General features: G+C 41.2%; 4 protein-coding genes across 6 annotated transcripts; 2 read left to right on the forward strand and 2 right to left on the reverse strand.

Annotated features, from left to right (window-relative positions):
• Nucleotides 1-1740: 1740 nt before the first annotated feature.
• On the forward strand, nt 1741-4568 carry LOC137802923 (dicarboxylate carrier UCP2-like). Of its 2 annotated transcripts, none has more exons than XM_068601117.1 (7): nt 1741-1833; nt 2355-2540; nt 2643-2850; nt 2936-3133; nt 3233-3334; nt 3451-3596; nt 3724-4568. In XM_068601117.1, exons 2-7 carry the CDS (start codon nt 2415-2417, stop codon nt 3781-3783), a joined length of 840 nt encoding a protein of 279 aa, XP_068457218.1. In that variant the 5' UTR covers nt 1741-1833; nt 2355-2414; the 3' UTR covers nt 3784-4568. The 2 variants fall into 2 exon arrangements, with proteins under 2 accessions (XP_068457218.1, XP_068457217.1); XM_068601116.1 differs by having other exon boundaries at nt 3451-3631; nt 3724-4567.
• Nucleotides 4569-6436: 1868 nt separating this feature from the next.
• Nucleotides 6437-8019, forward strand: LOC137803116 (dicarboxylate carrier UCP2-like). Its single transcript, XM_068601396.1, has 6 exons — nt 6437-6601; nt 6747-6963; nt 7052-7249; nt 7338-7439; nt 7528-7708; nt 7878-8019. Exons 1-6 carry the CDS (start codon nt 6476-6478, stop codon nt 7990-7992), a joined length of 939 nt encoding a protein of 312 aa, XP_068457497.1. The 5' UTR covers nt 6437-6475; the 3' UTR covers nt 7993-8019.
• dnajb13 (DnaJ heat shock protein family (Hsp40) member B13) lies at nt 7825-10777 on the reverse strand. Its single transcript, XM_068601393.1, has 8 exons — nt 10572-10777; nt 10373-10476; nt 10088-10249; nt 9858-10006; nt 9653-9766; nt 8749-8862; nt 8585-8661; nt 7825-8347 (listed from the first exon to the last, which is right to left on the reverse strand). The coding sequence occupies exons 1-8, from the start codon at nt 10637-10639 to the stop codon at nt 8191-8193; spliced, it is 945 nt and encodes a 314-aa protein (XP_068457494.1). The 5' UTR covers nt 10640-10777; the 3' UTR covers nt 7825-8190.
• Nucleotides 10778-12486: 1709 nt separating this feature from the next.
• rab6a (RAB6A, member RAS oncogene family) lies at nt 12487-19034 on the reverse strand. 2 transcript variants are annotated; one of them, XM_068601395.1, is made up of 8 exons: nt 18699-19034; nt 16417-16475; nt 16243-16296; nt 15494-15599; nt 15095-15206; nt 14095-14188; nt 13149-13215; nt 12487-12616 (listed from the first exon to the last, which is right to left on the reverse strand). In XM_068601395.1, exons 1-8 carry the CDS (start codon nt 18766-18768, stop codon nt 12552-12554), a joined length of 627 nt encoding a protein of 208 aa, XP_068457496.1. In that variant the 5' UTR covers nt 18769-19034; the 3' UTR covers nt 12487-12551. The 2 variants fall into 2 exon arrangements, with proteins under 2 accessions (XP_068457496.1, XP_068457495.1); XM_068601394.1 differs by lacking the exon at nt 14095-14188 and adding an exon at nt 14600-14693.
• Between the last annotated feature and the right edge of the window lie 4376 nt (nt 19035-23410).

Consider the following 23410-nt stretch of genomic DNA (forward strand, 5'->3'; position numbering starts at 1 on the left):
TCAAGGTTGGAATGTATTGAATAACCAGGGAGCCACAATGTGCTGATCTTTTGTCTGTTTTTTCTAACTCAGCTTTCAGACAAACAATGCTAATAAAATCTACACATGACAATTAGCAAACAGCTGAGTTGTTTCTTGTGCTGCCATTTGTTGTTTCATCTCTTCACATGTGCTGTGAAATACTGCATGTCAAAATTGATTCCCAGACAGAAGTTGGATCAGTGAATAAGGAAAACAAGCCATAATACCCACCACTAACCTTGCAGTGACGCAGCGGCTGACTTTATTTATAGTGTAATGGTCTTTATTTATAGTGCAATGGAGATTAGCTGTTTCACAGCACTGTTTCAAAGTTCGTGGTATTTAAAGTGCAGGCGAACAGAGTGCTCACAGGAGTCTGCCTGCTCAGTTTAATTTTCAGAGACTGTAGGCGAGGTCACTGTGTCCTGGTTAAAACCGAACCAGCAACTTGTTTATTGGTCTGACAGGACTGCTTAAAGGTTATGTTCTTGGGAAACTGCTTTTAGGTTCAAGAAAACAGGTGGTAAAAGACCCTCACTTCCTATTCTGAACCAATTTTAAGATTTGACATGTCTCATAATTGCCTTGCTGATGAGTACTACAGTACATATACATATATGTATATGGTGTATGGAATATGAAAATAATTGTACCTGTACACATTCATGTATATACATTATTGAAGTAGCCAAACACATGCAGCATTAAGATAAACAGGCATGTCACAATGTAAAGAAATAGCAGTAAAGTTTCAGAACAGAACAACGTCTTGGCACATGAAGCAGCAGGTGAAACATTACATAAGAGGAGACCGTTTTGCACAGTAAACCGAAAGACAGGGCTGACGTCAGCTGCGGGCCTGGCCTGGAGCTTCTGTGGAAAGTCACATGTGTCGAGGCATGTACACGCAACACTCTAGCACCCGACTGACAAATTGTCTGCCCTGTATAACCCTTTCCTTGAAACACCCTGTCCTCTTATTGGGTGATGCCTGTTTTCCTGAACAGATGCTAATGGCTAGAATGATTACATACAGATGATGTATGCATCCACCCACCCTCGTTCACCGTATGGATTGGCTGAGAAGCATGGCTGTTCCTTTGCCTGGAACATTTTGTGACTTTAATACATGCAGGGAGGAGGGATGAGGGAATTCTTAAAGCTCCTCAACTAGTTTTGTATTACGCGTGGGGCACTAGCTCCAAAGGATGTAGGACAAAAGTTATCCACCATAGCACTCTTGTCAGCTAGTAAAATGCCGTGTAAAAACATTTAGGGAATTCAGACAGGCCTCTCTGTCTGATTGGCCATATATATCAGCCAATAGAAACATGAGATATGCTCCTTTTTTGTCAGTGTAGTAATATGAGCTGCGATCCCGACAAGTTTATGTGTGAACCGGTAAGTAAACTTTAGGGTCTAGGTTTAACTCTCGAATAAATTCACAATATTGTTGGCAAGTTTAAAAATGGTATGTGAAAAAACATGAACATATTCTTAATGTGTTACTCATAGTGTATGAGTTCGTGCCACGGTACCTTGATGACACTGTTAGAAATAGATCAACAAGTGCTCAGATATCCGGCTGTGTCCCACAGATTGGTAAACATCAGATATACATAACAGGTGGAAACAACTTGTCATGCAATCCGGCAGTCATGTGCAAAAGGTGCTTATATAATCAGCAGCGTCTTCTTCTCCTTCAACAGAAAGCATACAGCATGGGATGAGGACACAGGAGGGACTAACTACCGAAAGGACTGTATATTCTTTCTCTGTGCTGGATTATAACTTTCCTGGAAAACTATCTCGGTAAACTCCCAGATGAAGATAACAGTAATTTAAAAAACATACTTTTATGACCAATGAAAAATAAATATTTAAGTGCATTACTTGAAATCTAAAAAGTTTTGTATCTTTGCTTCAGTTAAACTTTCTTATTCAGCTATCATAGGGATACCGCTATTAATGTGACATGTGCAATCAATAATACAAACTCTCTTTGAATGGCAAGTACATTTTTTCAAAAGTATGCTGGCTGACTCCTCTCAAAAAGTGTTCATGGTCCAAGTCATTTCGATAAGATAAATATTTATAATGTTAAAAAGAGTACTTCTCAAAAAAAAAAAAAACTTGAAGCTTACAGGCATGAGCAGTGTTTAGCATGAGCACATATTATTGTACACTCAAGTACACTCATGTTTTACCACAGTTACTGTAGATATGTGGATGTTGTAATCCATGCAACCAACTGAGATTAAATGTGAGATTCTGTGTGTCTGTCTTGAGCTGAGTGATGACTTTCTTTGGCGTGTATGGTTTAATATTCACAGGGGTCCTGTGGAAAAAAGCATTAAGTGCAGATTTGTCCATTCATCAACCTAGACGTAGAAATGGTTGGCATCAAGCCCAAAGACGCGGTGCCCTCTGCGGCCATTAAGTTCTTCGGAGCAGGCACAGCGGGCTGTGTTGCTGACCTCATCACCTTTCCATTGGATACCGCCAAAGTCAGACTTCAGGTTAGAAGCAGGAGACACATTTGAACTTTTTCCTCCAAATATGTTTTATAAAGACTTGTCTTAACGTTGTTAACAATCCTTTAATGTAATGTTACTGTCCAGCTTCAGGGAGAGTCTCAGAACATTAAAGGGGCCAGTGCATTGAAGTATCGGGGAGTGTTTGGCACCATCACCACCATAGTGCGCACAGAGGGGTCCAGGAGTCTTTACAACGGACTGGTGGCAGGACTCCAGAGGCAGATGAGTTTCGCCTCGGTCCGAATTGGTCTTTATGACTCCATGAAGCAATTCTACACTCGAGGCACTGACAGTGAGTTGCACAACCTGAATATCATTGAGTGATGCAGGTGGCTTCTGGCTCACTGCTTCATTGTGACTAAAACACTGCTGCACAGGTGCTGGGATTGTGACTCGGCTCTTGGCGGGATGTACCACAGGAGCCATGGCTGTGGCTTTAGCTCAACCAACAGATGTGGTGAAGGTGCGTTTCCAAGCTCAGGTGCGACTGCCTGATGGTGGGAGGAGATACAACAGTACCCTGGATGCCTACAAGACGATTGCCCGGGATGAAGGAGTACGAGGACTTTGGAAAGGTGCTTGTCATGTTACTTCAAATATGTATTCATAAAAAAGCGTTAAATCTATTTCTTATCATGGTATCTCATGACCGTACTCCCTTTTTTTTTGTTTAGGTTGTATGCCCAACATCACCCGTAATGCCATTGTAAACTGTGCAGAGCTGGTGACCTATGACATAACCAAAGAACTCATCCTGAAGTATGACCTAATGACAGGTGGGGTGATAAAGTAAATACATTATTGTAGAAACTGAAGATATAATTTAAATTTCTTTTACATCCAAATATAAAAAATTGTGGAGGAATGTGATTCAAATTCTTTTCTCCCGCAGACAACCTGCCGTGCCACTTCACTGCTGCCTTTAGTGCAGGCTTCTGCACAACACTAGTGGCTTCCCCTGTGGATGTCGTCAAAACGCGGTACATGAATTCGGCAGATGGCCAGTACAGGAGCTCCATCAACTGCGCTCTCACCATGGTGAGAAATGAAGGACTCACAGCTTTCTATAAAGGGTAAACACGCGCCTCCAGAGCAGTGAACCAAACCACAATAATACAACCTTATTGGAACACTTCCTTACTTTCCTTTCCGTTGTCTCCTTTAGGTTCATGCCTTCTTTCCTGCGACTGGGGTCATGGAACATTGTGATGTTTGTGACATATGAACAAATTAAAAGAGGAGCACAACAATACTGGGAGTCACCGTTTTGACCTCAGCTTGTCAGACTATTTCTTCAGACATAACGGTTTAAGCTCCACCGCGATGCAGTGGTGACCCAGGGTTGGGAAAAGATGAGAGGAAGACTTGTGGCAGCAAGATGAAGCTCTTCAACTTCCGAAATAAACAGAGTCTGAGGGCATCGTTGCAATACCAGAATGATTCAGGGATGCAGGTATAAAGAGACATTTGGTGCTTTTAAAAATGCTTATTCAGGAGTGTCAAACGGATGTGAAACTGTAATTCCACAGTGTTACTCTGTGTGTTTGATCTCTTTTCCTCATACTGTGTATAGGCTACTAAAACCTTGATTAGCCTGCTGTTCCTTCCCTTTGAAAATGAATGTTTACATGAATGAACTGTGAGATAATGTGAGCAATGTTACGTTGTAATTGTATCTGTTACTCAGGTTAGGATTTCCATGAGGGAAATAGACATAGTGAGTCTGGCAACACAGATCTAAACAGTGACCATTTCTATGTTCCTTATGTGGCTTTCCGTGTTATGGTTTACAATGTTTACCATTGTTTGTATTTGCGATCAAGGACTTAGAGTTAAATCAATGGGCTGCTCATTGTAAATAGCATGATTTATTGCTGGTCGATAAGTCATTAATATGTTTCAAACAGTAAAAAAATATGCCAAAATGTATAATAGTAATAATAATTTTCTTTGTCTAGTATTATATTTTCTTCGTATGCTTTGTTAGCTGTTATCTGCCAACCCTGGAATATTGTTTACAAAATTGTGATTAGATATAAATAAAATAAAATTCATATGGTGACCTAAGTGGAGTGATACAGTAGATTTAGATTAGATTACTAAAATCAGAGCATCAAGTGGGACACTATTCAATATTTTTTATTGTGTTAGAAATCAGCAGTCGATACCATCTCAAAGTCTTTAGGGCAAATGAGACAACGACACAGGATATATTTCACATGTTATAATTTGAAATCAGCCAGTAAGATAAATTGCCATCAAATTATCACATTACAATTCAATTCATATTTGATGAAACATAATGTTTTGGGAAAGACAATAGACAAAAAAAACATGGCTTTAAAGCATGCCTTTGTCAAGCAAATATAAATTACTTCCAGAACTATGTTTCTCCATAACCCAAGTAATATACATACAAGTAGATTACCATTTAGGGACTATATAGTAGAGTTGCGTAAAGACTTGACTTCTTCTTCATGAATGATCAGTCTTCATAAATGATCAGTCCTCGTGAAAGAAAAATTAGTGTCTATTTCAAATTGGGGAGGTGCCTGCGTCTGTGTGCACACCACAAAAGATTATCTGACAAAAGATTCACTCAATTCAACATTTCAGCAGGAGGTGCTCTGAAAGCACAGCTGTGAAATAAGATAACTTCTGACAAATAACGTAGAAACTGAATGCTGCATCGCTTTACGTAGCCCTGTTCATCTTTTTAATAAAAAGAAGCGGTGCAGAGAGAAAGGGTCTGAACATACGGATCAAATTTGGTGGGCACTGTTCTTGAACAATCAGCATGACACAGCATTTAATTTCTCTATGTGCTCCCTGTACTATAATCTCATGTACGAACCTTCACACGGATAACTAGCGTAACAAAACCTGTATTTGCGAGTTAGAAAATCAAATTTGGCAATGCAATGTTTTATTTTCACAAAACATTCAACTCTCAATACATTGAGCCTGTCTAATCAATCACAATGCAATTTTTATGGTTTGTTGTGACGTCGTCATTGTTCCGAGGACACACTACAGAGGAAGCTTGATTATGAAGTCAAGGGGACGGAGACAAAATATGTTCCAACACATACAGAATCAGACAAACACAACCAGAGGCTGTTTGTCACGCAGGCAGGTTTACAGTCTTCCAGCAGGCAGACCATATAGATGTGGTGGGGGTGGGGCCCAATCAGCAACACATGCCATGATGTAACAAGAACAGGGCAGTATTTAAAGAGACGGCTCTCTTCCCCACAGTACTGCATCCTGTCCATTCAACGATTCAGTGGGCTATCATCACTTGGAGAGGCGTTTTACCGGGCATTTTAACTTCTCCAACGGAAATAACGGTGTATGTGTGTATTCTGGTTATACTCTTGTACCCTTCCGATGTTATTGTTTTTTTAGTTTTTTTTTTACATTATGTCTGTTTGTTTTTTTCAGGATTTGGAGTATGATTTTAAGGCTCATCACTTCTGAAAAATCTTCTATGGAAAAACAAGGGAACCAAATGTTAGCAGGGAAAAAGTTTAGCCAGAGAGACACCTTTAGAGAATCCTGATCTCTAATGTTTCTTTCCTGCTCCATTAAAGGTAAGAATTAATAACCAAAAACTCCCACTTTACATAAAGAGTGTAATGTGTTTCAGCTTAAGTGTGCAATTCCCTGTCTGCACATAATGTACTGAACAGCTGTCTTTCATTTAGCATCACTGAAACCTCTCCTTTAGGATGTTTCTTTTGCTTAATGGTGGTGTTAAATAAGCTGTACAATAGCTCAGGGCACTTTTCCATAAAATACATTTGGATAAAATGTGTTTTGGGGTCTATCTTTTTCAGATTTTGGAGTAACATCTTGTACTGTCAAGATTAATAAGCCACTCTTCAATCCATCTTTTGATCAAGATCATTCTGAAAATGGTTGGATTTGGACCTGCAGATGTGCCTCCATCAGCAGCTGTGAAGTGTGTAGGAGCAGGAGCTGCAGGCTGTTTTGCTGACCTGCTCACCTTTCCCCTGGACACAGCCAAAGTGCGGCTTCAGGTAATCAAGCTTGTTGCAAATATCAAAGTTATGCCTATCAACACATCAAATTTCGGTATTGAATATGTGTACATAAGTATACAGTATGCAACAGTGCCCCATCCTTTCTTATCCTCACCTAGTATAACCTTTTTATTTTGCACAGATACAAGGAGAGGTCAAGATTTTAGCAGCTGCAGGGAAAGGGTCTGCAGTGAAGTACCGTGGAGTGTTTGGCACCATCATCACCATGGTGCGTACAGAGGGGCCCAGAAGCCTTTACAGTGGCCTGGTGGCAGGACTCCAGAGGCAGATGAGCTTTGCCTCTGTCCGCATTGGTCTCTATGACTCTGTCAAACAGTTCTACACCAAAGGCTCTGATCGTGAGTATCTATGACTGTATTCCGATCTGAGCTAGTCAACGGAGTCCTGCAGTAATCAGGCCTGACACTTGCCTCCTCCCTGGTTCAGATGTTAGTATCGGCAGTCGGCTGCTGGCAGGAAGTACCACTGGGGCCATGGCGGTTGCTTTTGCTCAGCCTACAGATGTAGTGAAGGTCCGCCTCCAGGCACAGGGCAGGACTCCAGGGCAAGCCAGACGCTACTGTAGCACTATTGATGCTTACAAGACCATTGCAAAAGAAGAAGGCATTCGTGGCCTGTGGAAAGGTACAGTAGCTTGAGTTTAAGATGATTATTTAGCTATTAAAGCATCTCCTTTCATTTATTAAAACAAGCCTTTTACATCAACACACAGGTACAGCTCCAAACATTGCACGAAATGCAATTGTCAACTGCACTGAGCTGGTGACATACGATTTCATCAAGGATACACTCCTTAAGTCCACTCCCTTGACAGGTAAAACAAAACAACTGATGCAGAGGCATGTCATTATGTCCCGGTGTTTTTCTCTTCAGAGCAGTAACATTCATCTTTTGCTCCACAGACAATCTGCCCTGCCACTTTGTATCAGCCTTTGGTGCTGGGCTGTGCACAACTGTGACTGCGTCTCCAGTTGATGTGGTCAAGACAAGATATATGAACGCTGCTCTTGGCCAGTACAGCAGTGTCCTCAATTGTGCTGCTGCCATGATGACCAAAGAGGGGCCGCTGGCCTTTTATAAGGGGTAAGCATTGACTGAGTGGACAATATTGAGAGGATTGATGATGATATAAATCAAACATGTATAGGGGAGAGTGAAGAGAGAACAGGGTTGTAAAATAACTGTACAAAACAGCTATATATAGATGAGTGCCAATTTATCATGTTGTTTATCTGTTTTTTTCTTTCTTGAGGTTCATGCCATCTTTCCTACGTCTGGGCTCGTGGAATGTGGTGATGTTTGTGACATACGAGCAGCTGAAACGAGCCCTAACGGCTGCGAATCACAACTTCACAGTTATACCGTAACCATTATTGTATGTGAGAAGGCAGATATTGTAGCACAGGGATGTTGTTTACAACTTTATTTACGTTTTGTTGCCTCCTAGTGGATATTTTAAGCTAAAGTGTCAAAGTTATACGAATTGTGTTGATACGTCTCTCTCTTTAATGACCACATTAATCATAAGTCACAGGATAGCAACACGTGTATTAGCATCTGCATCACTATAAATAAGAGAGAGCTTGTTTGATCAGATACTTCCTTTCGGCAGAGAGCGTCTCTGGAAACTGGATGTCAAAAGTAATGATGAGGTTTCCCCTCTGGTCAGGATTTTGGGACAGCGGCATTCCTTCTGTAGTCACCACTTTGGTGTACGAAGGACTGACGTGAAACAAATCAGAGACAGGGAAATGGTAATTGATGCACTTGATTCACAAGCCTCGAATAATTACTCATCAAGAAATGTCTTTGTTATTATCAGTGTACTGTTTATATAAAGGGCTTGAATTTCTTATGATCATTTCTCTCTACTTTGATCCGTATGTTTAAATCAGCTTTGAGAGAGTCAAAGTAATAGAATGACAAAACATGAATTCACTTATTTAGTATTCCACTTACTGCACAATGTCATTGATGGGAATACTGATAAGCCTGCCATCTAGTGTCGGCACATCCACAGAGAACCCAGTCAAGGCCTGTTGGAAAGGTTCACTGTTATTCTGCTTCAGCCAAATCTTCAAGTATGAACAAAAATGATTCTGACGCCCATTAATATGACTCACCATCTGCAGAGTGATTTGTACCTTGTAGATCAGGTCGTCCTGTTGTCTTACGAATAGGGGATGGCTCGTCTGTCGCACTATGAACACAATATCTCCAGGGATGCTGTTTGGCCCCTAAAAATAAGTCACTAATTACAAGGCGGGTTATATTCATATCAGCAAATGAGCATATTGAAAGAGATCAGCTGATGCCACCTACTGGTGGTATTGCATCAGATCCAGTGGAAATTATACCCTTAAAAAATGAGTTTCTTAGAGGTTCATATTTAAGCATTATTTTCAGTTATCTTTCCCTGATACATATATCCTGTCTTGTATTCTGTGGTCAACAGCTTGAGCAGGTTTCCAGTCTTGTTTCATCTACATTATCACTTATTCACCAACAATAATTATAATAAGCATTGAGACTTGCTAAAAAAATACATTCAGTGACAAGTAAATTAATACCCACTTTATGATACGACCCATATTGTCTAAAATCTATGGTTGTATATAATGAAGTCCAATTTGCTGAGAAATCAGCTCTAATTGAGTGTTTGATAAATCAGCACCAGGGACAGCGACACACGCCTGAACTTACGCCATAAAACACTTTTTTGTGAGAAATGTTGAATTAGGAAAATAAATAGACAGAGAAACCATGCAGACTATGACCACAGCCTTATTGATTTTATTCAAAATAATTTATCCTTGCCTCAACCACAACAACTTGCTAACCTGAAACAAACTTGTGAAACCATTATACATTAGACATTCCAAGCCCTTTTTAAAAGACAAGTAACTAGAACAACAGGTCAAATCCCCTTCACAGTATTACAGCATATAAGTGACAGTGTAAGATCAGTGAGCATCATTGCAGCTGTTTTGAATCGCAATAGCAAATGGTGATGTATTGTTCTTTTACCTGATCTCCTTCTTTAGGGAAAGTGATTCTTGTGCCTTCTTTCCATCCGGGCTGCACATTTATAGCCAGAATCTTGTCTTTGATACTGGACGTGCATCCATCCTCATTCATAACCTGGAAAACAAATCAGACACAAAAGGAAAACAAAAGTATGAATAAGCTGTGGAATGACATAAAATAGTTATCTCACATATATAGCTCTTACCCTGCGAGATATCTTAATGTGTTTTTTGCATCCATGGAAGAGATCATCCAGGGACAAATGAAGGTCTCTCTCTATGTGAGGACCTTGTGTCTTCACCACTCCTGTTTTCAGGCCACCGAACTGAAGCGGTACATCGGTTGAAAAGAAGTCTGGCAAAGGATACACTTTGGTTAATGTAATTAGTCTAACATTTGAATAAGCCCCTTCATCGTTTGGTCCGTTTCTTTTACCTGCAAATGGGTTGTCGCCTCCAAAAAAGTTTCTGAAGGTTTTCTCTGGCTTGCCGTGGTAGACATACTTAGATGACCAGGCCCCAGTGCTGCCAAACTCAGGTGGGATCCCACCTGTTAGACCCTGCTCACCAAACTTGTCGTAGGTTGCCTTTTTTCGAGCTGTCACAAAGAACACAGGTTATGGTTGACGACTCTATGAAGCTTCTATGAAGTGAACACCGGTTAAAAGACAGTGGATTGCTTTCCAGATACAGCCAACCCTCCCTGTTGGAGGCGACTCACGGTCGCTCAACACGTCGTAGGCTTCGCCCACTTGACTGAATTTCTCGGGGCTTCCAATTTCTCTGTTGCTGCTCGGATGAAACTTCAACGCAAGACGTCGATATCTAGTTATGTAAAAGAGGGAAACTGACATTAAACACGTTCGTTGTAGTGAACGTAACCTAATTTATATCGGTGGTTATAGTTTACTAAAACTTACGCCTTTTTTATATCTGCGTCTGTGGCGTTTCGGTTTATATCCAGCGTCTCGTAGTAATCGCCAATCATAATGGATGTAAATGCTTAAAAACTAACTAAACTAACTAACTAACTAACTATCAAATCAAAGCTCAATAGGTCTCAAGATGACGACGTTTGACCCGCGTAGCCGCAGGCGTTTAGCTTAGTTTCCAGCTTGGTTTCCAGGGTAACAGCCCGGGATACTGTCACGTCCCGGACCGACTGGTCGTATTCTTGCAAGTCTCGCGAGAACAGGGATCCACACAGTAGAAGGAAATCCAACAACATATTTGAGATCTGTATTTAAGTTATACTAATAAAACATAGTTATAGTGTGTTTTTAGGCCCCAGCAGATTAGTAATTACTGTTTAGCCCCTCAGACACATTAAAACTTAGTCTTGTGATATGCTGAAGAGTTACATCCCTACAATTCTAAGTATTAACCTCTGATTTATAATTCAGATTTTCAAAGATACCATGTAAGTAGTTGAGGACAAATCTTAAAGCCGTCAATAAGAAATTGATGAATTCCAGCAGAAGCGACAAGTGTATTTTTAATTTTTTCATTTAAAACCATTCCAGACAGAAACGTTAGGGGCTACTATGCTATACAAATCCAACTCCCCTCCATATAAGTTCAAGCAAAAATTACACTGCATTATCAGTAAGATCAAATTGACATTTAGAGGTCGTCCAGATGGAAGCATATTATATTAGCAATTAAGGACTTGCACCCAAAGTGTTGATATCAACAGCCATAAAAAAGGAAATATGCATCCAATTGAAATAAATATTACATGTCATTGTGGATTAAATACACATGTAGAATAATCACTAACAAAAGATCAATACCAACAAATAAACAAAAGAAAAACAAAAAGATTATTTAAAGTGTTCCTCAAACATACCAAACTTAACTATATACACCCAAAGCCAAGGAAGCCCTCTACAATTGAACTCCAACAGGCATATATCTTCATATCTAATGTTTACAGTGGGTTTTATGATTACTCTTAATATATGAGAACATCCTTCTCAAACACTATGTTCAAAGAAATAGTTTTAATCTATGATATCCGTAGTCTTTACAAAAAATAATTAAAGATCAATTTAAATGAAAAGGTAATAGAAAATGGAAGCCACGGTCAAAATAACCCCTCAAGGACAAGTGAGCAAAGAGAGGAAGGACGGTAATGTGGATAGTGTCGTGATAGTGTTGCTCTTCTCGTAGGTCGCATGTGTTTGTGCTGGTCTGATACCATGTGCTGATGTCTGGCTGTGTATTAACTTGTCATATCTTGCTGGTACACGTTGGGAGAACAGGGACTCTGCTGGTACAGGCACCACAAAGCACACTCTGTTTAAAAGAAGCTCTGGCATTGTGGGTGGACAATATGCTTGTCAATGTATGCTCTAACATAACTTTGCAAACTTTCCACAAATTATTCCAGACATTTCAAAGAAATAACAGATTCATGAATGAATCCTTGTCAGTTAACTGCAACAGCACAAATTAGGTTCACTGACAAATGCACACAGCACCACATTGTGTGTATTAAGCTTAAAGCAATATTTAACTTTTGTTTTCAAGAATATTCTCACTTTTAAAAACATACTTTGATGTCTTAAACACATTTTTTCTTCCAGTTTTGTTCAAAGAGTCATCTTTAGACATAAACCACAGGACTGTGCCTTCTGTTTAAAATGACAGACAACAGCTGTGAGTACAGTTTTATCATATGCGTGTTACAGTGCAAATATTCACTACAAGTGATTTATGACTACGAGAGAGTCATTTCAGAGCGTTCTTTTTTTCCCAATGGCAAGTATAACAGCTGTAGTGTCTGAGCTCTTTAAAGCTGGGAACAGAAATGGGTGCAGTAAAAGGTACAGATACAGAAAAAACACTGGGTTTATTAAAAAGCCAGGAGAGAAATATCAAGCAATGACAAACTGGCATTAGCAGGAACAGCTTCCATCGTTGACAGGTAGCTCTGGTGGCTTCTCCAGCTCTACAACGATCACTGAAGGGTTTAAGAGTTAAGGAAGAGCACAGAATGGGAGTATTCAACTCTTAAATGTATGTGAGAGGTTGTTAGAGCTAAACTCAACAACTGCTTCATTGGAAATAAAATTTGAGTTTTGAAAATGAGGAACCTTAAACTTTTAAAAACCATACACAATCTGGAATTTCCTTGTGAATATACACTATTTACAGGTTTGAAGGTCATACTTACACATATAAATGATCAAAACTAAGGTTGTATGGTAGATAAACACTCATCTTCAATCTGAATCAGACTGCTGCGAATCCAAACTGACAGCATCCTCAAGATGGTGAGTACTTTTCTAAGATTATACCCACAGTAAAACATTCAGTGACATTATGTGCCCTGACTAGTAAAATAAATCCTAAGGGACACATGTGTTAAACATGACACTGCTGCAGTAGATTTTACCCCTGGCAGGGACTATCCATACGACACGACGTAAAAGAGCGATGAGACCCCCAACTCCCTTCTGTCATGACGCTGTGTACATGTACACAAAAGATACTGTCCTCTCGACTCTTGTCCTGTGTGGTATCCATGCCAGGTAGGGCTGCTGCAACACGCCGGAAAAGCTGGAAGGAAAGAGAACCAGATATAGTCTGTCAGAGAAGGAAAAATACTTAAAGCACAGGATGAAATCCAGATAGCATTCTGTGTACATTCCTGTGACATGATTTAGCATAAGGTTCGCTTGAAGCTCGCACAGAGGAAGACAGCCACCAGAGCTTTCTCCAAATTTAATTTGAATTTAGCAGCATGTTTATGAACCACTGCACAGCAGAAGTGTCTTGAAAATACGGTGTAACTGTGCCTCACTGAGACCTTCCATCGATAGCGCTTGGAGGATTTGATGGATTCAAATGATTTCTTAAAAAAAAGGGACAGGGTTGAATGCATGATGATGATTAACATACCCCACTACAAAGCATAACATAGGACCAGACTTTATGCACATGCAACAAAAACTGCTAATGTGCTAATCCGCGTAGCAGCATAGGCCATTTTCAGATTAGCCACATTGTAGCAGGATAAACACAGGTGTAATTTATCAAATTAATTATGGTCCCATAATTTTTAGCGAGTCACCGACATTCCAGTGAGCCAGCATGCACAATAGGCCCACCTGAATGAAACAGGGCCATAATGAAGATGATCAATTACATTGTGTTTACCTGCAGGGGACCTGTCAAAATGTGCTGATGTGAAAAGGGCCTATTCGTTTTCAAACTCTGACCCACCTCGAGGGCTTTATGATCAAACACTGGCAATACAAATCATTGCTCCTAACAGGTGAGAGAGGGCTTGAAAACAAATCCAGACACCTCACTTGCAAACAGAGGAAGCCAAAGTTTAAAGCACACCTATATGCATGCATGCTTGTGTAAAATAGAAGCCAATCAGAAGAGCGCATGAGCACTATGAACACACACACAAAGTGGCACACGCTCTACCTGTTTGACATTGTAGCCTGTCTTTGCACTTGTTTCAATAAACAGAACATTCATCTCTTTCGCTCTCTGCTCTCCCTCCTCTGTGGTTATCTGTCTGTGATGAGCCACGAGTCATCGCGCATAACACACAAACACGCACACAATCGTCCACAGACATCGACAAAGACAGGGGGAAAGAAAATACAGACTGTGATTACATTGAAGTGGACTAAGAAGCCGTGCCCCTTCCCGATGCTACTGCCATCTGAGCTTGTGACCAAAAGTCGTCCAGTAAAACTTCCGCTGTTCGACGTCTCACAACGGCGACGAAAGGCTTTGAATTTGGAAAGTAAATTAACGACGATTCAGCTGGTAAGTTAATTTGAAATAGCTATTTTAGAAATTCTAAACTATTCAAAGATGACTAGATCCCTAATTGTGGCAGGCGACCTTTGGAGGTGGAGCCCAGGTGGCAGCGTTCGCAGCAGGACAACAGAGCACGACTCACACATACACACACTCTTACCTGCTTTACGTTGTAGCCCGCTTTCGCACTAGTCTCAATAAACATTACATTTAGTTCTTTGGCTTTCCGCTCACCCTCTTCAATAGATACTTGCCTGCGGTAGATAAGGAGGTTAAGGGATTCACAGCGAAAGTCATTGTACAACTTACTTCATTAAACAGGTGGATGAAATGGATCACACAGTAGACACTTTCAGGTAAAAAAAAAATCAAATACAGCTGACAACTATCAAAATATTTATGCGCTTGAGCTGTTAAAGATTAGATAATCAATATCTTCAGACAGTGAGAGTTGAAAGAGGGTATATCGGATTAAAAAAAAAGTCAATGAGAGCTTTGACATCTACAAAGGGCAGAGATAACTGGCTCTGCCTCAGAAAAGGGCGGAAGAACTCTGTATTGATAGGCAAGCAGCAACAATCAATGACTTCATTAGTAAGCTCTTAATGGAAAAGACCCACTTACACAGAAGCAGGAGGAAGGAAGGACAGATTACCTTTTGTCTGCAAGGTCTGTCTTGTTTCCCACCAACATGATAATGACATCACTTCCTCTCTCCGTTCTCACATCATCAATCCATTTTGTTGTTTGCTGGAAGGAGTTGACATCTGAAAGAGAGATGGAGGAGAAACAGAAAGCGGGGCATCAGTGTGCAGGAGGTGAAAAGCCTCAGCTGTGAAAACGGGCAAGTTTGTGACAAGAAGGAATTCTGATGATATTTTACAATTTAAAATTAATGTGGTTGCATCACATCTGGCAACAAAGATTTACCAACAGAATCAAGTGTTCAAGTTGATTTGAACAGATTGTTCATAAACGTGAAATGAAACAGACAGTACACATAACAGAGGACGAGGCACTCGTGGCATCAACACCAAACAGGTGATTCACCTACTTGTGATGTCGTACACTACGACAGCAGCCGCAGAGTCTCGGATGTAGCTTGGGATGAGGCTACGAAACCGCTCTTGCCCTGCTGTGTCCCACAACTGCAACCGGATCTGTGGGGCAGGAAGGGGATGGGAGAAAACACAAAAGAGAAAAACAAAAAACAAAAAAGGGATGAAAATAAAACAAGAAAAAAAAATGAGGTAAGCAAATTGTAAAAAAAAAGAAAAAACTGAATAAAGTTAGACGAATGGGAAACGATAGAGGGAGTTCCAAGAACGTAGTGCATGCAGGTAGTGAATGACCACCAGCGAGAGCAAGCTGTCTGGGCCTGGGGGATAAATAAATAATCACCCTTCACTTGTCATCAACCCTCCTCTCTTGATCAAGTAAGGTGTTTCATTTCAAAACTGGAATGAAGACAATAGATGGAGGGGTAGGAAGGAGAGGAAAAAAGCTTTTGTTGAAGGGAGAAACAAACAAAGACAGCGACGGTCCGGGGGGTATGGCATCCCACTCAGACTTCAAGGCAGTACAAATGCTGTGTGTGCTTGTCAGAGAAAACATAACTGAATTATTGAAGAAAGAAAAGAACAATACAAAATTATGTCAGAAATCAGCATCTGACTGTCCCTTGATATAATTTGCAGCGAAATGCTGCAGTCACAAAGTGAATACCCCCAATCTGGACAAAGACAAGAACACCTAACAATCAAAGACTGATTAATCACTCTTTGTCAAACATGTTTTACTTACTGTTCGGTCTTCAAGGTACATCGTTTTCGACAGGAAATCTATTCCTATTGTGGCCTGAAAATGGGTGACAAGTACTTAAATATGCATAACTTTATTCAGTCAATTAATGTTTGATTTTAGAAGAATATGGAGATTATCAAATGGGATTAAAGCAGGTGGATATATTCTTCTCACTTGGTAAGTGTTGTCGAAGCTGTCATACATAAACCTGGTGATCAGCGAGGTCTTTCCCACTAAAAAACACAAACAGAAACAAAGTATTTTAAGTGCAATAATCATGCTTTAACTTCAGTTGTGTTTGTTAATCATCTTTTATTCAACATAACCAAATGAATGTGTGGCTATCATAAGTATGATATTTGTATAATCTGATTAATTGTTTCCTCCTGAAAATGTCAAAAGAAAATAGTAAAAATGCTCTTTGCAATAGGGCAGAGGCCAAGGTGCAGTCTCATTATTGCTATATTTTTGTAGGAAACATTTAAAAATCCCCAAATATTCAATTTACAATGAGAAAACACAGAAACGCAGCACTCACTTAATGGACTTAGGCTGAAAGCAGCACGTGATACAACGATCACTATTTTTTTAAATTGTTGTTCATTTAAAAAGGTGTGGTGCAGTTATTGGGAGAAGAAGTTAGAAAATTGAGGAATGTTTAGACACATGTACGGTTGGGAACCAGCCTCCCCAAACATGTCCCTTCTAAAATGTTTTTCCTTGCTGTGCCCAAACTGACCAACTTCAATGATGTGTGGTGCTTCACGTCTCTGCTCACTCGTCCACAGTCTCTAAACTTGTTACTTGTAGAAGGTTTAATTCCATTACTTCCAAACATGCTGATATTTAGCCTACTAGTACAACACCACATTCAGCACAGAGAGACACACTTATATGGTTGCTTTGAGCTCAGGACTCCACAGGCTGCTTCACTATGCTCGTATTACATTATCAGTTACACTGTGCATCAAGTGATGATGACATGGCCAAAGCCAACACAGCTGTTTACAAGGAGCCCCAGCTGATCATACACAGTCTGACACAAACACACACACTCTGCCTAATCTTGATGGGAGCGGAGAGTCATATTTCAGGGCACAATACCTTGAACAAACAATCACTCGCAGAAGACAAATTGTCAGAATTTTTAACACAACCATATGGTGTTTCCACCCTAGGGATGCACCAATCAGTATCAGTGTGAATCCTTATTAGGCAGCTTGGATAATGTCAGGCCATAAGTGATGGATCACCATGAAGTACAACATCTTCATGAATTACCTAACTATTATTTCTATTCAATATGTCACAGCAGGTCCCCAACTGTTTTTAAGCACAACACCAGTGAATGGCTCCATGTTCAGGCCCACACAAATTACATATTGTCATTACAGGTCACTGCAAAAAGAATACCATAATAATGTGTCTTTCAACGAAAAGGTAGATGTAACAAGTATTATCCCCATTAGTGTCGCAGAATATTGCAATATCTTTTTTTAAATTGACATGCAGTACACTGATTTTAAATGTGGGATAAGATATTATGATATTAGTGCTTTGTATCAGCAAATACCTCAAGTTGACATACTATTCTCTGACATGAGAGAAGTGGGAACTATGTGCAAACTAATTCTACATCCAAATTCAGCTTACACTGTGAGTTTTGAGTGTAAAACACAGAGCTGTGAGAAAAAAAAGGAAATCTGTGGAAGTAAGGCGTTGAACTACATTAAGACAAGCCCACACCTTTATCTTTGAAAACCGACACATGACGGCTCGACACTCCCTGCCCCCTTTTTCTCTTTCAGTACAAACACACCCTGTGTTCAGCCTGGCTGGAAAAAGGTGGGACGTGAGTAGGGAGAATGCAGGAATGCTACTGGACAGGTTTCAGAAGTGGGATGTATATGAGCCCCCAGAACAGATACACTGCGCTGACTGAGTAATCAGTGTCACATTGTTTCAAGTCTTCTGGACACAGCTGTAAACATACGTACGTAACGTGAGTGTAACTGCAGCCTTCACTTAGGAAGTATTGCGAAGACAAAAATACAACTGGTACTTCCAATTCTACTTCGACTTAAATAACACTTTAATACACTATAACTTTCTACTAAGGTTAGCTCACTCTACCTCCATGGTTTGATAATACAGTATCTATCCATCTCATCACAGCTCGCCACGGAAGTTAGCCAACAAGGGAACACGTCGATTCTCCAGCTATGACCTATGATCCCATCAAGAGAATATGAACTGCTCCATGAAGTAGACACGCATCCAGTTACAAGTGTCGCAACGCCACAACAAGTGTGACGTTACGCAGCTAGTGTTAGCTCAGCTAATCACCAAAGCCGTCAAACTCTGGCGTTAGCCGGCTCACTTAACTTAACTCACCCGCAGAGCTTCGCATAGGCTCGACATCCAAACAACTTTAATAACGTCTACGCTGCACTTACCGCTCTGTTCCCCGAGAAAGACCAGTTTAAATTTCCTTAAAGGGTTCCCAAAGTCCCCGGCCGCAGACATGACTGGATAAAACGAGCCCTGACGGTACTTTTCGGGAGCTCCCCTACTAACAAGCTAATGTCCGGTATCAAAGCTCTGGGCTCGGTTCCGGTTCACTGGCTCGACAACCCTCAACGCGGCCCCCCGGGGTGGCTTCGTGCTCTTCAATCCTTCCTGTTAGCTCCCAGACACTTTTTGATAACTCCCTAACTACTGCGGACAAGTTAGCATTACTGTCAATGCTTTGACATGTCTGGACCTCAGCTAGCCACCCTGGGCTACTCTTCTTCTTCTTCTTCTTTTACTTGTTCGTCTTCTTCTTCACAAGCAAAGTTCACACTGTTAGTTAGTCCGCCATATTGTTATGCTGCCCTCTACTGTTGGAGGAAAACACATTGTGACAGACAGGGTGTATCCATGTGGAGGAGCGACGCACTGAGTGATGTAAGGCAAAAAGACACGGGTTAAATCATAAAGCACCTCTGGTTCCTCAGTGGGACGTGCCGTGGTCAACCAGAAGACTAAAGGCTGAACCAAAAGAAGCAGCATATAAAGGAAGGGTGTCATGTCTTTGTTTTCCCACCAGAGGGCGGGCTCACCCCATCGCCTCTGTCCCACCGAATAAGCAACTTCTTATCGAAAAATCAGAAGGATCATTTTTTTTCTGAATCAGTATTTGACATGGAATTTATGCCACAGGCATGTTGGCCTTTATGCTGAAATTCTATATATATATATATATATATATATATATATATATATATATATATATATATATATATATATATATATATATATATATATATATATATATATGATAATATAGTTATTACTACAACATCACATTGAATTATTCTTTTATTTTTCTGAATCATCCCTTCATTGCAATTTTTACCGAATATAACGTAAACATCGAGGTTGTTTTCAGACTATATTATTTATATATTACTTATAAATTAAGGTTATGCCAGACATTTTTTTTAAAAATTAGCATCTGTAATGTTTACACTGGACTCATTGTAACGTCCCATTTGATCACTTGTAACCTTCAGCTCACTGGAGAGCTGCTGTCTCGAAGGTTGAAGGGCTATGGTAACTTACAAGGTGGCTTAATTCCTTTGCTTCATGCAAAACTTAAACAAACAAAGGGATATTAAAACGGTTTATGAGTTGTATACAGTTTATTGTCTTCATTCATGGCCATGAATGATTCATTTATGTTTTACTGATCAATAACAACTTGTTAAATCAATTAACCTTGAAATTGTTTAACACATTTTTATTGTAGTGTATTGTTGTTTTCTAAGATTGAGAGACACATTCAAGAAGCATCAACCAATTAAACCTGTAATAGTGATCACCTCCCAACCCAAGGAGTTTAACATATCTTAATCTATCATAGCATACCAACAAATAGAAATCACAAACTATTGCTCTCTTGCTGTCCGAATAGATTTAAGTGGTTTGATCGTCAACTAGTTTCACCGGATAAATTTTGCCTTAGATACGAGAAGTTGTGATAAAGCGATGACAGGAAAAATTCAGAAATATGAGATATTGAGAACGTGATGTTATAGTGCTATGCTTTTCCTAATATTTTGAATACTTATTTTGCATGAGCCCCCTATATTTGTTACCCTAATGATTTTTCTTCACCTGAAAAAATAAATAATCCATTCAGTCATATGTGTGACTTAAAATAGCAGGCATCTTGCTGAGGCCCTGACTAAGCTGGGGTCTAAACCACACTTCATTATAGTGTTACTCATTAATTGATAATCACCTCTGATTTCCCTATGCTATCAAATGCCCTTATTGGGAGGACAATGTCACCACATATGGGTCATATAAGATCAAGCTGAAAAGAAATTGCAGAACTCAGTAAGAACTCAGTAAGAATTACAGATTTCACATTTGCAGTTATTTGTAATACATATAAGTACTGTAAAATAAACACATTTAGGCTTTCCCCTACATTAGGACCTTTACTAATATAAATTGCATTTGTGTTATCGTCAATGTTATTGTTTATGATGATGCATGTGTGAGTACAGTATGTGTGTTTATGCATGCTTGACGCTGGCTGTTCTAGGTCACCGAAGACACACCTGCGCCTCTCTGTGCCATCCAGCTCTGAAATCTCTTCTCGGAGCGCAGACCGGCTGATGCCAGCGCTTCAGCTGCTCTGCTTGCGCCTAAGCATCGCCAAACTAGAGCCATTACACTCCACTGCCCACCTCCCCTTCCTGCACTCCCCAACAGCACTGCTACACCATATGTCCTTGGTAAGGTAAAGACCCCAAGTCCCCCCGCTGAAGATGCTGAACTAACAAAAATCCTCTTTGCTCCGTCTACCCGACTCAGTCTTTCTCTCCTGAACAAACACATGCAGAGGGTTTTTTTTAGTCACATCTTCAGGCACATACACAACTTGATCGATCAATCACTGATGCATTGTAGAGGTTGTTGTGTGAGGGCTGTCATTGTGATTATTTTTGTTGTGAAACTGCTATTTGCTAGTTGATGTTTTTTCCTTCAGAAATGCAGCACAGGATTTGAGGATGGAAAGGTGGTATAACATTTTCTAAAGCGCCCCAAAGCTATGCACCTTATTCTGCTAGAAATAGACTGACAACTATAAAAGCATGTCATCCAAAATCAAAGACGCGTGACTAAATAGAGTTGCAGCACAAATGAATTGAACTTGTCACCTCAAGCCATGACTTCATTCTAGTGTGCTGGTCTCTTGTCATGCCACTGCATCATTTACTTGACTCAGGCTTCTAGATGGGAAAACCTTGCCATGACTCACAAGGAAAAGCAAACACACGTGTGGTTCTTTATTGTCTCTGTGTGTATGTATACCCTCTTTTCCTAGGTGAAGATATATGTCTCTGTTGTCTCTTGTGTGTGGCCATGTTAATTAAACTCCCCACAGCTGCCTGTATCTATTGGAGGGAGTCCATCTCATTTCCACACCACCTTAACATAAATCTAATGAATGCAGCTTTCAATGTCACAGCAAAGTATTGTACGGCGCTCATCTCTCTTGAGAGGGAGAGGGATCACCGGGGCTGTAATGGAGGGCGGGTGGGTGTGAGGGTGGTGGAGGGGAATGAACAGAATGAGGAACAGCAAGAGAAGATGAGGAGAGGAAATACAGGACGACCATGAGGGTTGGGTCAGGGTGAAATAGGTGTGTTGTCATCCACAATACAGTAAGCTGGAGAAAAGGAGGGGGTAGATGGGGGATGGGGTGGAGCAGAGCCACAAATCCCCTGTAAAGCTCCTCCTGGAAGCATGGGCTTGATGATGTATGACAGAGAGGGATGAAAGAGAGGAAGAGAACGTTTAAAGAGTACGGGAAACACCGCTGAGCTCCCAGACTGGAACAAAGGATTGCAGTGGAGACGGGGCAAAAGGCACGGTTAGATCTCGGATCCTTTTTTTTCTGTGCCACATCAGGCAGGAACAGGCACAGCAGTGGGAGGCATTCTTGCAAGCATAAGTAAAGCAGCGATCAGGGTAGCAATCCAAGCACATTTACCAGAGGAGCGAGGGAGGTAAGGAGGGAGGGAGGAAGGGAGAGGGAGGAGATAGAGCAGATCTATGAGAAGAGGAGGAGGAGGGTGGGGGGGGGGGGGTGTTGCATGCTCACAGAGTGTGACAGAGATAGAGCGATTCCATGAGCGAGAAAGAGACACAGAGAAAGAGAGGGAGAGCACAAAGCAGAGATGGGGACCGAGCACTGAGATAGCGGTAGTTTGCCGGACTGAGATCTGCACACAAACGTGAGCAAAGGAGGGGAAGGAGGAAGAGAGAGGAGGTTGAAGGAGAGCAGGAGGAGGGGGAGAGAGGGATCCAGGAGGATGGAGCTCAGCAGTAGGCTTCACAGGACAGCTTTTCATTCTCACTCTCTGCAGCAGACATGACTCTGGGCACTGGACTGTGCTGAAATTAGCCGGGGGGACAACACAGGACAGCAGGTCTGCAGCACACTGCTGCCTTGGTTCAGCCTCACTGGATGCAGCAAGGCAGCTGATTTATTACTGAGGGGCTGGGTGGCAGTGTGTTTGCGTGTGTGGCTCTGAGTGTGTGAGCGTGTGTGTGTGTGTGTGTGTGTGTGTGTATGCAGGTTTTTATGGGTCCTTGTAGCGCTCTGAGCTGTGGGAGCGACCATTCCTCCAGCTGTAAAATGACATTCAGCAGGCAGGAGCTTTGTGTGCTGGTGTGGATCTGCGGTCCTCGGTAGGAAGTGGGAGAGTGGGATTCAGAGCTGTCATCGAGTGCAAGCGTGCGCGTTTACGGTGCTGAGGTGAGCCAAGGAGGATCCGCTACATGCAGTGTGTGTGTTTGCGTGCGTTTAGGTTGTAGCAAGGGTGCAGCAAAGGCAAAGATCCTACACAATGCAAGGACGAGCGCAGAGCAGCTCTGATGGCAGGGGGTGCAGGTAAAGTACAAGGAGTGCCCTGGGGGTAGGGTGGAGGACGAAGGCAGGGACAGGGGAGGAAGAGGAGGGAAAGAGCGAGGGGACGGAGCGAAGCAAGTGGAAAAGAGAGGGTGATCATGGCTGTCATACGCTGAGCTATAGCATATGCTGTAGTGCAGAACGGAGTGGTGCGGCAGGGGGAGGACAAGCATCACTGCACAGGGGAGGGGGAGA

The sequence above is a fragment of the Clinocottus analis genome, unplaced genomic scaffold, assembly GCF_023055335.1.
Source record: "Clinocottus analis isolate CAN_PGR_092001 unplaced genomic scaffold, fCliAna1.0.p SCAF_5, whole genome shotgun sequence".
NCBI classification, from domain to species: domain Eukaryota; kingdom Metazoa; phylum Chordata; class Actinopteri; order Perciformes; family Cottidae; genus Clinocottus; species Clinocottus analis.

Coding starts and splice junctions, on each gene's coding strand:
- LOC137803116 (XM_068601396.1), top strand. CDS start 6,476: ATGGTTGGATTTGGACCTGCAGATGTGCCTCCATCAGCAGCTGTGAAG. Junction 6,602..6,746: donor CAGCCAAAGTGCGGCTTCAG/GTAATCAAGCTT, acceptor TATTTTGCACAG/ATACAAGGAGAGGTCAAGAT. Junction 6,964..7,051: donor CTACACCAAAGGCTCTGATC/GTGAGTATCTAT, acceptor TCCCTGGTTCAG/ATGTTAGTATCGGCAGTCGG.
- dnajb13 (XM_068601393.1), bottom strand. CDS start 10,639: ATGATTGGCGATTACTACGAGACGCTGGATATAAACCGAAACGCCACA. Junction 10,477..10,571: donor GACGCAGATATAAAAAAGGC/GTAAGTTTTAGT, acceptor TTACATAACTAG/ATATCGACGTCTTGCGTTGA. Junction 10,007..10,087: donor AGGCGACAACCCATTTGCAG/GTAAAAGAAACG, acceptor ATCCTTTGCCAG/ACTTCTTTTCAACCGATGTA.
- LOC137802923 (XM_068601116.1), top strand. CDS start 2,415: ATGGTTGGCATCAAGCCCAAAGACGCGGTGCCCTCTGCGGCCATTAAG. Junction 2,541..2,642: donor CCGCCAAAGTCAGACTTCAG/GTTAGAAGCAGG, acceptor GTTACTGTCCAG/CTTCAGGGAGAGTCTCAGAA. Junction 3,632..3,723: donor CTCACAGCTTTCTATAAAGG/GTAAACACGCGC, acceptor TGTCTCCTTTAG/GTTCATGCCTTCTTTCCTGC.
- rab6a (XM_068601395.1), bottom strand. CDS start 18,768: ATGTCTGCGGCCGGGGACTTTGGGAACCCTTTAAGGAAATTTAAACTG. Junction 16,476..18,698: donor CTTTCTCGGGGAACAGAGCG/GTAAGTGCAGCG, acceptor TGTGTTTTTTAG/TGGGAAAGACCTCGCTGATC. Junction 15,207..15,493: donor CGTAGTGTACGACATCACAA/GTAGGTGAATCA, acceptor TCTCTCTTTCAG/ATGTCAACTCCTTCCAGCAA.